This window comes from Crocodylus siamensis, chromosome 3, assembly GCF_052110815.1.
Source record: "Crocodylus siamensis isolate JL-2025a chromosome 3, ASM5211081v1, whole genome shotgun sequence".
Taxonomy (NCBI): domain Eukaryota; kingdom Metazoa; phylum Chordata; order Crocodylia; family Crocodylidae; genus Crocodylus; species Crocodylus siamensis.
Window position 1 is genome coordinate 225,729,316 of NC_143397.1, and position 14,406 is coordinate 225,743,721.

Below are 14,406 nucleotides of genomic sequence, written 5' to 3' on the forward strand. Positions count from 1 at the left end.
GTCTGCTAGCTGCTCTTGGTATGAAGATCCTATTTCACAGCCCTGCAGCTTTTTTTTAACTCATTATATAATGAAGTTATATTTGTTTCTTTTGCAAAACAGACCTAGCTCCCTGGAATATTAGTAAAGCTTCTAGTTTCTTTTTAACTGGAGAAAAATATATATTGTTTCCTATGTGATCATACAGCTCAACCTCAGCACTCTCCCTTTCAAAATTCTAGATCTGCCCACAGGTGGTAGGATGAGTAGGTTGTGTCATTAAAATATTTTGTTACCATTTTGGCCTAGGCTGAGTTTTGAGTGTAAACAATGTGTTAATATAATACAGGAGCATAATGTAGAAGGAAGTAAAACTAGAAATGCAGTATTTATTTTGAGGACCCATGTACGTTGATACTCATATGGGAATGAGGTTGTGCTGACAGAAAGAGAACATGAACATTCAGCTGCATTTGTCTCTAGAGTTGATCTTTCATTAGTATTTCATTAGCCTAACGTTAGTATTTTCAAAGGAATTTAAGAGATTGGAGTGCAAAACTACTATTGTCTTCCAAAGGGAATAAGGTTTCTAGCACCCTTTGGCTCCTTTGAAAATCCAAGACAAGGGAAACATGGAGGAATTTCCTTTCTAAAGGCAAGATTAGTTGCTCTGTCTCACTAGCTGGAAGGAGTAGATTTTAGAACTGAACAGCTAAGTGATAAGGTGGCAGTAATAGCAGTTAAAGTAGCACTGACTCAACATTAACTGCCCAAGAGAAAACAATTACCTTTTCTCACCCGGGAGCTTTTATAGAAAACCAGCATCTGGGTGGAGCATCTTCTCTTTTCTCCCAGTGCACTTTATGCATGATTCCTCATAGCTCCCCTTAGCATACTCCATGAAGCCAGCTAACCACATTGCCAGTTTATTTTGCTAAAATCTAGCAGAAAGCAAATCTTGCAGGTTTCTCTTCTGCTACAGCCCAAAGCTGCCCACTCCTTTGTAAAGATTATTAGGTAAAGCTACATTAACACTAGACAGACAGATTTATAAAAAACCCAAAGATCTAAGGAAGGCTTGTTATATGCCTAGAATGAAAACTAGAAAGCAAAAAATATGTGGTTTGCTATTGCAATTACAAAACCCCACATATCACTGTATAAATATTTGCATACACAAATCACAAGCATGTTAAAGATATCCCCAAAAGCAAATTTTCTTCAATTAGGAAAGCAGATAACACTGATGAGAGATGTAGATGGTATAAACCAAGAGGAGAGAAACTGTGAGAATAAGTTGAAAAATCAGCATTTAGAAGATCAGTGTTCAGAATGACTTTGCTGAGGAACTGAATCTTATGTAATTGCACTTCTTTAAAACATTAAATTAAAAGAGGAGCAAGGGATGAAAGCGTTTCTCATTAGGATAAGGAAATCAACCGCTTAGCCACAGAAATTCTGTTTCTAATCACTCATAATGGAGATGGGATGGGTATGGGATATGCTGGGAGAAGGGCAGGAGATAAAATGGAAAAGAAAAAAAGGAAAGAAAAGTAGAGAGCCCTGTACCTGCATAAAAGACACGTGGAAGCTCTAATTCAGAGAAGAAGAGAAACATAAGACTTGCTGGGGAAAAAAAGAGAAAAGACAGGAAAAGTTACAATTCTGCAGATTTGCCCATCAATATCAAATACTCACACTTGCTGTGGACAGATGAACCAATCCTATGAAAAGTGTGGGTGGGAAGGGGAATGACTGACCTGATACAACTATTTATGCATCTGTTTTCTCTCAGTGAGTGGAAGCTAAATTCAGGTAATTCAGCAGCTGTTTCCTTCCAAGATAAGCTGACTCAGCTGAGATTCAGTTAAAGCGGGATAGGGGTAGACACACTATGCACTCAAATGGGATGAACTAATACAGGTTTTCAAGTGAGCCTTTCCTTTTAAATTGGTATAACCGTTTTGTCTGTTCAATGCCATAGGCAGTTTGGGTTGTATCCAAAGCCTACTGAAGTCAATAGAAAGTTTTCAGTCGATTTCTGTAGGTTTTTGATGAAGCCCTTCATGTCTGAACACACAAGGAACTAAGCATGTCCATGGAAATGCTTAGGACTTTCCTCATTGATCTTAAAGGTGGTACTCAGCCCTTTGCAGGATTGACCCTTTGCTGCTATAGCATTCAGATTCCTTTCTTTGCCTCCCTGAAATGAGGTCTAGAAAGTGCTGCCTGCTAGTGTCTCAGGCAGAAAATGTGCCAGCTACAGGTCAGGTAACAATAAGTGCATTTGTGCATACCCTGGCACATCCTGCATACACACACAGCCTGCTCTGCTCCACTTTCTGCTTTGGATGGAATCACTGACTGCTCTTGTTTCACTGCTTTATTGCTAGGATGCATTACGACTCAGGGAGCAAGCAGGGAGGTTATAATGAAATGTATCCCATGTTCTTGGTCAAAGAATGGACTAAACAAGTTTGGTAAGCATGCATGCATGTTTTCTCAAAGGTCTCTTATATTGGATACCTGCAATCATGTGCAGTGTTGTGTTGGGGTCTAGAGGAATGCATCCTGGAGCACATGAATAAGGTGTTAGATCCTTTGGCATCTACGTAGGGTTCAAGAAATACCTAAGAAGAGAAGCTCTTAAAAATTTCTAACCTTGCAAAAGCTATACTACTACTTCTTCCTGGAGCTTTCAAGTAACTTTTAACTTATCTTTTCTAAGATATTTCCTAATGAGTTTGTACATTTAACATTTCTCTGCTCACACTGCACAGAGGCCTTGAAAGCTAGTAGAACAGGATCTTGAAATACTCGCACACAACTGAGAACTGTGCACCACAGTGCACTGCTTTTTTGCACAAACAATAGTGATTTCTACAGAAGAAGTCCAAGGAATTCAATGTGAAAGGGACCTTTAAAACAAAGGTCTTGGCTAAATGGGCAGAATGGTGGAAATGGGAACCTGTATCAACTGCAACAGCTACTAGCTCACTGAGCTATCAGACTGAAACCACTAGATTCGTACAACCAAAAGGGGAAGAAACAGTTCCAATGTACAGAAACCACCCACTTTGCTGCTACTGTGCGTGACACAGTGAGGCCAATTCACGTGATCTCATGCTTTTATTTGTTTTATTCCCCCTTCCTCTCATCCCTTCAGAGGGATGTCAGATCTCCGCAACAGACCTCCTCCCCCCAGTTCCCTACAGTGATGTATCAGCAGCACTTGTGCAGTTCTTTAGACTGCAATCATCAGGCATTTTGAGATTACAGCACCACTACCTCCAACTGCAGGGACTGGATGGATACACGCCCCCCACCCCCCCGAATGTTTGGCTTTAAATATGCTGGCAACAAAATAAATGAATAAGAGGAAGAAGGGAAATTCCAAACCATTGCCAAATGCACCAAAGCACAAAAAGCTGTTTGATCCTTGTATATTAGTGGTTGAAGTTCATGGGCTTAGTTTTTCTTGTAGCTCATGCCTGCCCTCTTCAGGATTTTTAGTGGAATGTACAACGATGTCACTAGTAGCACTAAAAACACAGCACTATCTGTACTTAGATATATGTAACATACCACTGCGAATGACAACCTTGCTTCTATTGAAGTCAAAGTTAAAAATTACAATTCCAGTTACAAGCAATGGGAGTAGGATCAGACTGCAAACAAAAATCTGAATTGAAAATATGTCTGTTCCACAAGGAAACAGAAGTTTGCTGCTTGAAAACATATCAGTAAGTTGGAGCCCAAACTTACAACAAAAGGCAATTAAAGCAGGCAGAAATGTGCTGGAGGGAAATGGAGAAAACATGAATAATTTTAGGGGCTGGACAAAGCAAACTGGAAACAATAGTCTAACTATGGGATTCCTCATGTTCCAGTTACTCCTGACAGCATACACTCAGAAGAGCAGCAACCAGCTTCCTCAGCAGAGATCACATCTTCACTCTCCTGAAACAACTCACAGCCAGGATCTCAGAATGTGTTTTGCTCATGATGCCAGAAAGCTTAAAGTACACAAGCAATGAGAAGAGATACATTAGAGTGTGGGCTTTCATGCTAAGTAAATGGGAGATGGTGAGTAAAATAAACTAAAATAAATTTTTGACACAGTCCCTGGCACCCTATAGGAGCTCTACTCTAACCAGGCAATTCAAAGAGAGTAGGGACTTCCATACAATTTAGGTTTTTAAAACAGTAACCCCATGTTTTCAGCAAAACAGAAGCCTAAGACCATTTGTACATGCCACAAAATTGGCCTTTAAAGTGGCTTAACGCTCTTTTGCACCACTTTAATGGTGCAGCTGTTTGCACGTTTTGGCAGCATAATATGCTTTAATGGTGGGCTGCTTGCATATGTCGGTGGTGTAATTCAAGTTAAATAACTTGGGGATGCAGCAAAATAAAACATCTCCGAGGTGGTTTAGTTTGCCGCGGAGGGAAGCACTGGGCCTGGTGCATCTCAAGCTCTGTGCAGGCAGCCGGTGGCAGCCTGTGCAGGCAGGCTGCACTGAAAGGGGAAAAAAAACCCCCAAAAAACGGGAAGCCTGAGCTTTTTTTTTTTCCTTCTCCCTGAAGCCTGCCTGTCTGCCTGAGCTGTGTGGGAGTACGGTACTGCCCTCCTCAGCTGCGGTGCCCTCTGGGACTGCTCAGGCCGGGTGCTTGCAGGCAGGTGCCACCTGAGGAGTGGTGCCGATGCCTCAGGGGGAGCACCAGCAGCTCACCCCCCCACCTGCTGCCAGAGAGGTAGCTAAGGGTCAGGCCCAACCCTTGTGTACATGCCCCAGGGGTTTATTCTGCCCTAAATTGAAGCAGTGTTTTTAAAGACCCACCACTTCAATTTAGGGAGAATTAAACCGAAGTAAGCCCCATGGCATGTACACACCCTAAAGGATTTTTATATTGTGTTAATGGGATTTTGCCACTTGTGATGTGTATACTGTAACCATTCTGTCAACACCAAGCATTCAAACCCATAAAAGTCTGCCCCACAACTCATAAGGTTGTCACCTTTTTTGACCCGAGATCCTTGAACAAGAAACTTCTGAATTCTTTTTCTTTGGCTTCTGATGTCTAAGCATTTTGGGTACACTCAGGTCATATTTTGAAGCCCTTCTTTGCAAAACTTAACCATTCTAAGAAGAAAGCATGAGATTCTCTCTTGATTCGATGAGTAGGAGCTTTAAGAGACTTCAAATATTGTGCAACTCAAGAAAAATGTGAGATGTAGCCCTACTGTGACAGCACTCTTTCTGAAGGTACAGCGGCTTAGGATTTGGCGATTTGAAGCTATATCCACTGAGCGACTCAAATGTTGTGACACTTGGCACAGCAACACCTAACCTGTAGGTATGCGACTCTGGGAATGGAATCCTCATCCCTGAGCTTGGTGCCCGCGCTCATTTTACAGTGTGTGGGAAGAGGCAAGTGATATTCACAGTTAGCAGAATTCACAATAGACAGTGTATGGGGCAGGGCAGGTCCTTAAGCTGGCGAAATAGGGAATGCTAAAAAGACAGGTATCTTAATCCCTTCCTTTTCACAAAATTTGGAGCCTCCCTATAATTCTGAGGTGTCAACTGAACATTTTCTTGAATATACACATCTAAAATTGTCCCTTTTTGCAACAAAAGGCTATTCTTTACAATTAAAGCATGGCTTATAGTGGTGCTACTCACCTTTTGTTAATGTCTAGGTATAGACAGTCAGAAAACCTGGGGCTGAATCAATTAAATTTTGGCAGGTTAGTCTCAACTGTGCTGATTGAACCAATGACCAAGTGAGGAGGTATATTTTATTTCGGAAATGCAACCACATGCCTGCAGTGGCCCAGGCTCCCTGCTTAGTTGGAGCAGATAACATTAACCAAGGCCACCCAGAAAGACCACAGCAAGTCAGAATGTTTTTGACATTATGGATTCCTGTTTAAAATCTCTGGGTTTATCTTGTGAATCACTTTTGCACACCTAATAGTGCCAATATTGCATGGCACCCTTGAAAGGATTTCAAGGCACCAGCGGATGCTGTGGCATGCTGATTGAGGATCGCTGAGCTAGTCATGAAGGCACTTGCTGAGGAAGTGAGACAGACCCAAGTTTAATGGCATCCTCAGCCTGAAGAGGTTCAAAGCTAGCAGTCCCAGGAAAGTGCCCTAATCACCAGATTACAGATTAGGCTGTATTCTGTAATTCAACCAATTGTTGAAAGGGGGCCACCGTGTAGAAAAGAATGTGATATTTATGATAGAGGGTTGAAATGAAATTGCACTTACCATAGTATTAGCACTTAATATAAGCATTTTTTTTTTATTTTGGGGCACCAGAACATGTAACGGACAAACTTTATTTTTGTATATAGTGAGCAATCCATAACTAGAAGTTGCTCTGGAAGTCAAAGACCTCCTCTTAAACTATTGTAAGAGCCAAAGAGCCTGCAAACAACAAATGTAGAGCATTGTTAAAATGGAACATTAACCCACCGTTCTGTTTTATTACTACAAATGTATTCAGATTTTCTCTCCAGCATTAAGCTTGGGTAGACCAGATTTACCCGCTCAGATCCTACCTTGTAGCTTTGGGATCCCAAATGACAATGTCAGCATCAGAACCCACAGCAATTCTTCCCTTCCTCGGGTACAAGTTAAAGATTTTAGCTGCATTTGTACTGGTAACAGCTACAAATCTGTTTTCATCCATTTTACCCATGTGCTGCAAGACAGTGCAGAAAAGCCAAAACATTAATTTTGTAAGGAAAGAATGAAAAAAGCTCCTGTCATCAAAAATACAAGGTCAACTGGTACTGACATAAATAAACCTTTCTTTTTAGTGTGCTCCAGCAGCCTCTGGCATCACATGTAACCGATGTGGCTGGTTAATAATCGGCTATCAGTATCAGCCAAGAAAATCTTTATCAGTGTACTATATTATACTATACTAATGGCAATACTGTTCAAGAAATGAAAGCAAAGCAGGTGGAAGACATCATCAGTGGCAAACCAAACAAAATGATACTATCAATCAGGGGAGCAGAATTCAATATATATACACACCACCAGAGAGGAAGGGAAGGAAGGCTGTGCTCAGAAAAGTAGCAGTTTATGTGGTTGGAGAGAGACAGCAGGTAATAGTGGAGGACTTCAGTTGCATAACAGAAGCAGGTGACAGAACATGGGAAGGAGGAGATGGAACTTTAAACAGTTCATCCAAATTGTTAGCAAATATAATAAAAGAAGAGTCAATAATAGATGTGTGGACAGGGGAGAAAATTTGTACTAAAACTCACCCCAGTGAAAAGAAACTATCAAGAACTGATTTTGTGTTCATTTCAAAAGAAAGAGAGATAAGGAAGAAAAAACCCGTAATTGTGACATTTAGCAATCACTGGATGCTGAAGGCAGAACTGAGTCTTGGTTAGAGCCCTGTAGGAGGATGGGAATGTGGGAGTTAAACGTGCAACTGCTACAAAATGAGGAGATATGTCAACATACATGAGGCAGTACGATGGGTGGAGGACACTAAAGAAACATTTTAAGAGTACCAGAGACTGGTGGATGATGGTGAAGAAGAAGATGGAAGAAATGGAAGAATTCTTTAGAGAGAGAATGTTTTTAGCACAAGCACCTTGGGTGGAAAAAACTATGAATGGCCCCGACACTTTTCGGTTGAGCTAAAAGCCCATGGGCCCTACAAGTCAGGAAATCTGGGCTCTGTTGCCATATTGGTCACTCATGTATGAAAGCGTAATAAGTCACTCTTCATTCTGTGTCTTAGGCTTACTTCAGCTGCTGTATAAAAGCTCAGCACTGTTGTCATTATTGAGTGGAGAAGTAATTTTGCATCAGAGGAAGCAGAGATGATGGAAGAAAAGATAAGCTTAGCGGAAGTAGAAGAGCACTTAAAAATAATCACCAGGAGCATATGGACTACCTATGGAATTTTGGGCATGGGTAAGGAAGGGATATAGTAGAAGTCTTTGAGGAAATAGCAGGAACAAGATAGGCAGGGAAAGATTTTACATGAGACATTGTGATCTTACTCTTCAAGAATGAGAGAAGGAACTCCTGAAACACTGGAGACTGATTATACTCCGTAATATTAGGGCTACACTAATAGGGATTTTTGAGGCCATTACCGATAGCTGATATTTATGGAAGCATAATCGGCCGATACCAATGCAATATCCGATACACTGCCTGCAGCAAAGAAGTCTGGTGTGGTAGAAGGAAGGGGGGGGGGAAGGGAAGGGACATGGGGGAGCAGATTGAGGCCCTGCCATGAGGGAGGGAGGCAGGGGCAAGCACTGCCCAGTCGGAGAGGGTGGGCCAGGGATGAAGCCACAGATCGTCGGGGGGGGTGGGGGGGCATGGGATGGAGCAGGGGTTATCCAAATAAGAGAGGTGGGGGGAGGAGGTGTTTCCTGCTGCCACAAGTGGCTGGCCTGGGAGCTCATCTGCTAGCTCTCACCACTGCTGCTGTCACTTGTAGTCATCTAGGAGGGCACAGGGAGACATGTGGCCCTGGATCTGCTCTGGGCAGGATGGGCTGAGCCAGGACTATTCCCCACAGAGCCTAGGCCGCCTGGATGGGGCGTGGGAGCAGGAGGCTATGAGGGGGACTGTGGCAAATTTTGGGGTGGCTGCAGCCCCCGCTGCAGCTCCCAGTGGTGCCACCCCACACCCTGCCCCCCCACCCATCTGAGGCTCAGCTGGGAACTGCCCCTGTCCCAGTCCACCCCACACAGATCTGGGGCCTGTTCCCAGCAGAGCCTGGGCTGGGTGGGGCACAGGCAGCACCACTGGGAGGGAGCTATAGGGGGAGCTGCAGCCACCCCAAAATTCACCATAGCCCCCTCATAGCCCCCTGCTCCCAGCAGCACCACCACCCACGCCATGCCCCAGGCTCTGCAGGGAACAGGCCTGGCCCCAGCCCACCCCACCCAGCACAGATCCAGGGGCACATGCCCCCTGGTGCCCTCCAGATTAGTGACAGCAGCGGTGACGGTAGCTGGTGGACGAGCCGTGCATGGCGGCAGGAGCTGCCTGTGCCTCCCCCTCTCCTGATGCCTCCTGGATGAGCCCTGCACCCCCAGACAAACTGAGGCTTTGTCCCCTGCCCTCCCCGACCAGGCAGCACTTGCCCCTGCCCCAGCTCCAGCCCCTGCCTCTCTCCCTCCCTCATGACTGGGCCTTGAGCTGACCCCCCCTCACACACTTCCTTCCCCTCCCCCACACCAATTTACCAGATGAAGGCAGCTCTCCACATTGCCAGCTGTGTATTTACTGCAAGCACAGGCATTTATCAGTTCAATTATTGGCCACTTAAGGCTGATATCCAATATAGATAATTTTCTTTATATCAGTACTGATCTGATATTGGACTGACGCATTGGTGCACCTCTACTTAATATGGTCTATAATAGCCAAAACATCAGTTTTGAGGATGGGGAAAAACCTTCAAAAGATAATACATAACACATAGAAGGATCTCTGAAATGATCAAGAGTAATCAGAGATGCACTGTCCCACATCCAAAAGAGGAAAATAAACACCATTATAGCAAACCTAGATTAAGAGAAAGCACATGACAGAGTGGATCATGATTACGTATTTGAAGTTCTAAGAAAAATGGAGTTCCCAAAGAAATGTATATGCCGGATAATGTTATTGTTTAGAGAAGTGGAGAATCAAGTCCAAATTAATGGGCATCTAAGGAGGACTTTAACAATCCTTACAGGGGTGAGACAAGGGTGGCCCGTGTCACCACTACTATTTGTATGTGGCATGGAACCATTGGCATAAAGAATAAGAAAAGACAAAGTACATAAGTGGAGTACAAATACTGGGATGCTTATACCTGGATGAGATAAATGTAGTAGTTAGAGATAGCTGGGGTTGTTTGACCCCTGTAATCTTTCCTGCCATGGCAGGGGGTCAGACTACATGATCTACTTAGGTCCCTTCCGACCCTAGAAACTATAGCCTTGCGATGGAAAGGGTCTATCAGAGCACGGAGAAGTGACGGAGGCTAAACTAAATAGATTGAAAAGAACCATAATAGGAGTAGGGAACTGGAAGGACTTGAAGAAGCTGGGCCTTCAAATGAAAGAGAGAGAAACTGGAGTGCTAGGGATCCTGATGGATGCTGAGAGGAAAGGTAATACAGCATGGGAAAAGGTGACAGCAAGGATATATCAGATACTTTGGTTATGGTCTGGAAGGACAATGTCCTTTGCCAGAAATGTAGCGGTGGTTAAAGCTGTACTACTGCTGATTATTCTATATATGGAAATGTATTTACCACCATGGCAGCAGATAGCAAAAGTAAATAACAGAAGTAGAGGGAAATGTGTGTGTGTTCTTCTGGAATGCCAAAAGAGAAAAGTTGGCTAGATCTGAACTGTATGAAACGAGAAGGATGGGGGGGATGAGGGATGCTACACTTGGGATTGTTTATTTATGTGAAATATGTAAGTGAAGTATGCAAGACGGTAACCAAGGGAGAGGGGAAAGCTGTACGTATCACCTGATTTCATGCAGCTGCAATTCTGAGGAAATGGGAGGTACATCAGACCTCTTTGAAGAGCATGACAACCACCAATTTGTTACATCAGGATTTCATGCAGAAGTATAAAATAGGGAAGGTAAGGCTAGAAGGTCCTGAAGGATCATAATAAACTGATGAAAGTGGGACAGGATGCACTGGTGGGAAACTTCATAGAAGGACAAGTTAACAAGGTGTGAAGAGCAGTGGCAGCCAAACAACCAAAAAGGGAAACATGCTGACCTAGCGTGGAAGGTTATAAGTAATATCTTGCCAGTGAGAGCAGTGCAATGCAGATGGAACTTGACAAGCTCATCAAAAGTTGCCCAGGGGAGAGGTGCGGGGAAGAAGAAACAATGGAATGCAACAAAGAAGAACGTACATCTGCAAAGAGGGTGTTTTCTGAGTGTCACCAAAATAAACCTGTTGTTTTCTGAGTGTCACCAAAATAAACCTGTTGTTATCACAGGAGATGGTACTATTTGGACCTATACCAATGGGACTGGAGGAAACATTATTAAGGATTTTCTTAGCATGTGTCAAAACTAGCTTATGGAAAGTAAGAAATATATTTAAAGGGTCGGCTTTCACTGAAGCTGGGGATGCATGAACTGAAATACTATGTTGATCAGGACAAGGAAGATACCAGAGAAGAAGAGGCAGAGAAATAGAGGAAAAAGAACTGGACACACTTGTTTCACTGAACCAACAGACAAGACTCATGGGAGGGACAAAGTTTCAGGTGGTTACTAAGGTAATAGTTTTTCATGGACTCCTGTATGAAGAGAAAGAGATCTGTGAGGGTGTTTTGTGGAAAGTTGATGTTGATGTATGTTGTTTAAAGGTTTAATATATGTAGTTGTATGTTTCTGGATATGTAGTTTTTGTGATACAAAGTCTTGGTAAAAAAAGGATGCTCAATAAGTGAAGCTCAATAAGTGAATAATGTAGAGTGATAAATGTGTTTTTAATAAATTTGAGGTACCACATACTAGGGGTGTGTGAAGCGGGCAGTATTTGATTCAGATTCAGCCTGATTTGGGGGACGGTGATTTGATTCACTGATTCGGATTACTGTCCCAATTTTATTCAGCTGAATCTGAAGATTTGATTTTGATTTACAGGTTCAATGATTCTGCCACAGATGCAGCTTTATATGTTTTTTCTACGTACTCTGAGGTACCAGGCTCAACTCATGGACACTGAAATGGTGGGACAGATGGAGCATCCCACAGGAGTGCATGGGGGTCCCCCGCGTACTTGGCAGTGGACCTGGAAGTGAACTGGAAGTGCTTCTGGTCCATTTCCAGGTCCATCATGAGCACACAGGGGACCCTCTCCCCCACACCCCCGCCAGCTCAGCAACTGGCCATAGGGAGATCCCTGGTGCCCCCCCCCCCCCCCCCCCCCCCAGATGCAGGAGGCACCAGTTGTGAAGCCAGGGGGTGGAGGGATCTACCACTGAGCATGCGGGGGGGGGGGAGGGGGGAAGTCCTGCATTCCCATGGGATGCTTCATCTTCCCCACCATCTTAGCGTTCATGATGATCCACTCCTGGTACCTCAAGGTACATACAAAAAACATATAAATCTGTGTCAATTTGGAGAATTGTCAAATCTCTCCGAATGAATTCAGAAGCTTCTAATTTGATTTGGAGAGGTTAAAGGGTCTCCTGATTCCATTTGGAGATTCAGCTGCCGAATCAGGCCGAATCTCCTCTGAATCGAATCAGCGACCAAAGCGTCGCACAGCCCTACCAAATACTAGATAAGGACGTAACACTACAGTCTCTCAAATATGAACAAACAAGGGAAATGGCTTCCTGATGCCCTGAGAATCCACATCTCCACTGTTAGCCATCACAAACAAAGGACTGCATTGGTTTCCAACCACAATGGTGGATTAACCAGGTACTTGATACAAGAGCCAATATTTGTAAGTAGTTATGTTAGCTTCTGTTAGAGTCAATATATTGTTTCCTTGTTTAAATGTTGACTAGATCTTAATTAAAAGTACTTACCACTCCTTTCTCCCAGATGATAGACATCCTGTCCTCTACACCATTCACCCCATTGGGGATCTTGGTGAAATCATTCTTCCCCAGCGCTTTCTGGCAGATGTCAAAGGTGCAATTATCAGTCCCTGTCACAGTTAGGTCATCACTATAAAGAAACAAGATATAACATGAAGAGGAGTCTGACAACTGTCCTGATACACATGAGAGTTTGTGGAAAGCTGGCAATGCTCAGCTAGCCTCTTCCAGTTGGCAGATCAGTCCCTTCCTTCTAGGAAGAATTTCACCAGCATCAGTGAGAAGAGAATCAGGTGGGCCCCATCCTTGCCCATGTTATACAGGACCAAATATATCCTCTCCCTCATTGTTTCTCATTGAAACAACAACAAAACATGAGAAGAAATCTTAAACTGGGATCTATAACTGGTTTCCTAGAGAGTCCTGCAGCCCCCTCTCCCCTCTTTCATTTCTGGCCCTACTTCTCTCTTAAAGGAAGGTCATGTGTCTGGAGAGACCAAATCACACTCACACGCACCACACCATTAGCAGGATTTACCAGCAGTTTGAGGCAGGTTTCAAAATCCTGCTAACCAGTAGCAGATGTAGGATTTTGAAAAGTTTGAAAATAGGGGCACAGATGGTAGGTGGCAGAGACTTCACTATGCGTACCCTACATAGCATGGCACCAATACCAATAAAACTAAGCCATGCTGAGGCATCAAAGAAGGGTGCAACCACCTCTTCCCTCCCCACACCTTGCTTTACCCAGATCCAGCCCTGATACTAACCAAAGGAATTAACAGGAGCCCCATGAATCCCTGCTTTGTTATAGATACTCTCAATTTATTGCACCTTTCCCACCAAAATGCAACCTTGCAGTCCTATTAAACCTGCTGCAATTTTATCTACTATAGCAGCAGAGAGAATTCTGGCCTCCCCCCTCCCCGCCCAAGTAGCAAGACTCAATGGTGAAGGCCAAGCAGTGGTGAGGGGAACACCCAAACTGCAAAGAAATACAAACACTTTCTAAACAGAGATGTAACTAGAAACTGATGCTTTTCATGGGTGCTTTAGACCGGATTTAATTCTGTCTTCTAGGAATGCGGTTGTGTGAACTCAAATGAGAGAATGATGTGGTCCTGGCTTATTAATAAATTAAATAAATGGGGTTCTCATAAGATTTGTCACTGCTTATTAATCACTTACTTGGCTAGTAAGTTCATGAGGACATCAGGTGTTGAAGGGTCTGGCCTCAGGGGAGGTCCCATAACATATCCTGCAGCATGATGCCATTCTTTGTTCCAGTAGTGAGTGCCATCTGTACCAAGACCAGCAGCAATGGGCTCTCCAAACACTACTTTGCCTAAAAATCATGAAGACATTGAAATAATCATTGAAAGGCCTTTACAGGAATAGATACTGTTAAGTGCTGGTTTTTTATTTTCCGTTAATGATCTTCTTCAGGAGGGTGGGGCAGCAGAGCTGTTACAGTACCTCTCTACAGCCATGTAGACATGAGCTTAAGACTGTGAACTCATTCTGAAGGCTGTTCCCAATGTCATCTGTCAAAGGGGACCTTGTCATTTGGGTGGGGGAATGAAAGGTATCTAGACAAAATTTTGGACACATCAGCCCCCCGTGGGCCACCGGCAATAGAAAATGGGGCACCTGAAAATGGGGGTCTGTACTCTTGATCTTTCTTTTTTGCTCTTCCTGAAAAGAACTTGTGGATTTGAGGTCGAGAAACAAATTTGGTCTCTGTTGTCTTAAACTAGACCCCGAGTGACATCTCCTCTTACTCCTTCATGTCTAACATGCCTCTCACACTTTCCAGACCCCACAGGCTTGGGCTTGTAATGGTGTCCT

At 43.6% G+C, this 14,406-nt stretch overlaps 1 protein-coding gene across 1 annotated transcript in view; it reads right to left on the reverse strand.

Moving 5' to 3' along the window:
* Positions 1 to 14,406, reverse strand: part of DPYS (dihydropyrimidinase) — a 57,012-nt gene that overhangs the window by 16,333 nt on the left and 26,273 nt on the right. The window contains exons 5-7 of the mRNA XM_090040482.1: positions 13,747 to 13,903; positions 12,547 to 12,688; positions 6,553 to 6,695 (exon numbers count right to left, since the gene is read on the reverse strand). Coding sequence (XP_089896608.1) covers positions 6,553 to 6,695; positions 12,547 to 12,688; positions 13,747 to 13,903 — 442 coding nt within the window. The remainder of the gene's footprint in view (positions 1 to 6,552; positions 6,696 to 12,546; positions 12,689 to 13,746; positions 13,904 to 14,406) is intronic.